Here is a 2980-nt window from a genome sequence, read left to right as displayed (position 1 = left end):
TGACAAGGCATGCTGGGACTTGTAGTGCCACAACCCCCCCTTGGGAGCCACATTGTGAATAGCTATGGGGTGACAATGATGCACGCTGGTCCAGGCTACATGTCACTCACAAACACACACAGATGGCCGTGTAACACTGACATACAGGCTGCCTCTGAGGGAGGATTATGTTACCTACAGGGGGGAGGGAGAGCCGGGCCTATACAGCCTGAGGCAGCAGTTAAGAGGGCCGCATCCTACCCGCAGGCCTTGTGCTGCAATTGTTTACATAATGACACAAAACCAGCTCCATTCACTAAGCTTTCACCATCCTTATCTGCCATAACTTTCTTTATTTTCAGTCACAATCGCTGCGAATCACAGCCACCGGGCTGAAAATAACGATTGCTATGGTAAACAGAGACCAGTCAGGAAAATTTTAAGAAACAAAAGGAGACCTGTAGCTTTCATTCCGATTCCCTGATTCGTTGGATGAAGGGTGGCTGCTATGGGCAACAGGTCTTTTGTTTTCTCGCTTTGTAGCGTCTAGGCCTCACCAATAGGCTTATGCATGACAAGTGTTGCCTGGAGCAACCAATCAGATTCCCTGTTTGAGTTTGGTCATTGGGATGCTTTTGCTATGGGCAACCAGGGATGCTGGTGTGAACACACTTTTAATGGCGGAGGTCATGCTATAGGAAAATTCTGCGCTCGCCGTGTTTGGCCTTGTCATCTCCTTTCTATCGATTAGCATTGACAGCGCGTCCCGTTTTTTAATAGGAAGTAAAATACCCTCCAAATGATGACCCTGCTTGTTGCCCATAGCAACCAATATATTTCCCACTGTTACGTCCCCAGAAGATGAAAACAGGATTCTGATTGGTTAATGAAGCAATAGGAAATGCTCATTAACAACTTTTACATATAGAGATTTTTATTGGTTGCTGAGATTTGGAAACCGTCGCTTCGGGAAAATAGGGGATTTGATCCAAGTTGCGATCGAAGGACGATTTTTTTGCCTCGCTGTCATAAGGTCTGAAAGCGTATGGCCGGTCTTCAGCTCACCACACACATTACAATCTGATTGGACGATCCCCTATAGATCCACCCCCATATTTGTTACGGTTGTATGATGTAACACAGTTGATAAATATGTCCATTTTGGGGTCATGTATAAGACGAGAGGGGCAAACTTAAAATAAAAAGACATTTCGTGCACAAAAAATGATAAAATTGGGGTCAACGACGCACGATTTGGATAAGACGGTATCAGAAGAAAAACAGAAAACTGTAGACCTCCGTCACGCTTCCAGCTCGCCCTCGTTTTCTAAACACCCCCCCATTGGAATTCTTCTGCATCAGGATTCCCCCACTGTCATTTTATTATGCATTTGCACAAGATGGCTGCCGGTGAGCGCGGGGCAGTGTGGGTAATCCGGGGGTGTAGACGGTGTACTGCGTTATGTTGGAGGGCGTGTAGGGACAGGATGTCTGAGGAATGGCGGAGAAACGGCGTCGCCTCTCAGCCGTCACGTTTTTAGCTTCGGACGCGCTTATTGCACCTAATCCTTCCCGTAAAAAAAAAGATGAAAGGAGAGGAGAGCGTGGCTCCACACGTCCCCTCGTAATCATGGCAGGCGAGACAGAGGCCCGGATATTATGCAGCATCATGGGGGGGAGAGGACATGTTCTTAAAGGGACAGGCCCTACGCTGATCTCACAGGAACATACAAGCTCCCCCCCGCCACCACCCTCCCCGTTCAATGACATTTCTGTCTTGCCTTCAGTTCCAATCGTCGCTCCATCGCTGCAATGTACGTAATGTGTGTGTGTTCATGGAGGTGTTGTGTCTGGGTGTATGTCATCATCTAGCTGTAGATGTGTTGTACATTGATCAGTCAGTGATTAGTTATATCTGATTATCTATTTTATATGAATATGGATCTCTATTGTATCTATTATCTATCTATGATCAATCTATTACCGTATGATCTATCTATCTATCTATCTCTCTTTATTTTTGTTTGCATGTCTGGATGCAAAGAATGGATCCTGTCTGCACCCAAATGCAGTTCGGGTGTCCGTATGACAGCGTACAGCCGCGTCCTCCCATAGGGAAGAACAGACAGTCACACACAGCCCCTGTCCCTCTCGGGATCGGCTGTTTACGGGCGTGCGGTGCAGTGTGAATGAGGCCTAAATGTGAAGTCTGTGCTCTCCCTGTATCTACCTATGATGACAAATTATCTCTCTTTTTTTCTCTCACTCTATCTATGGCTGCAACTTCTTTCCTTCCGTGAAATATCTATGGATTCCTCTTTATGACTGCAATTGATTTCTCAATGTATGAAATCTCTGTGGCCCGCCCTCTGTATCTATATATCTATATCTTTCTGTATCTCTCTCTGTATCTTTCTGTATACCCCTCTGTATCTCTGTCTCTCTCCCCCGTCTCCCTCTCCCCCTCCCTCTCTGTATCTCTCCCCGTCTCCCCCTCCCCCTCTGTATCTCTCTCTCTCTCTCTCTCTCTCTCTCTCTCTCTCTCTCTCTCTCTCTCTCTCTCTCTCTCTCTCTCTCTCTCTCTCTCTCTCTCTCTCTCTCTCTCTCTCTCTCTCTGTATCTCTCTCTCTCTCTCCCCCGTCTCCCTCTCCCCCTCCCTCTCTGTATCTCTCCCCGTCTCCCCCTCCCCCTCTGTATCTCTCTCTCTCTCCCCGTCTCCCTCTCTCCCCGTCTCCCTCTCTCTCCCCGTCTCCCTCCTGTATCTTTCTCTATCTCCCTCCTGTATCTCCCTCTGCATCTCTGTATCTTTCTGTATCTCCCTCTGTATATCTCTCTCTCTGTATCTCCGGCTGTATCTCTCTCTGTATCTCTCTCTCTCTCTGCATCTTCCTGTATCTCCCTCTGCATCTCTCTCTCTCTCTCTCTCTCTGTATCTCTCTCTCACTCTCTCTGTATCTCTCTCTCTCTCTCTCTCTTTGTATCTCTCTCTCTCTCTCTCTGT

The 2980-nt window shown here is 47.5% G+C and overlaps 1 protein-coding gene across 1 annotated transcript in view; it reads left to right on the top strand.

The window, feature by feature from the left end:
- Positions 1 to 1776: 1776 nt before the first annotated feature.
- VAMP2 (vesicle associated membrane protein 2) overlaps positions 1777 to 2980 on the top strand; it is an 84095-nt gene continuing 82891 nt past the window's right edge. Inside the window, exon 1 of the mRNA XM_018564818.1 lies at positions 1777 to 1793. Within this exon, the coding sequence (XP_018420320.1) occupies positions 1792 to 1793 (2 nt within the window). The 5' untranslated portion in view covers positions 1777 to 1791. The remainder of the gene's footprint in view (positions 1794 to 2980) is intronic.

This window comes from Nanorana parkeri, unplaced genomic scaffold, assembly GCF_000935625.1.
Source record: "Nanorana parkeri isolate BGI_ZX_2015 unplaced genomic scaffold, ASM93562v1 scaffold784, whole genome shotgun sequence".
Classification (NCBI taxonomy): Eukaryota; Metazoa; Chordata; class Amphibia; order Anura; family Dicroglossidae; genus Nanorana; species Nanorana parkeri.
This window is presented reverse-complemented; position numbering and strand designations above follow the sequence as displayed.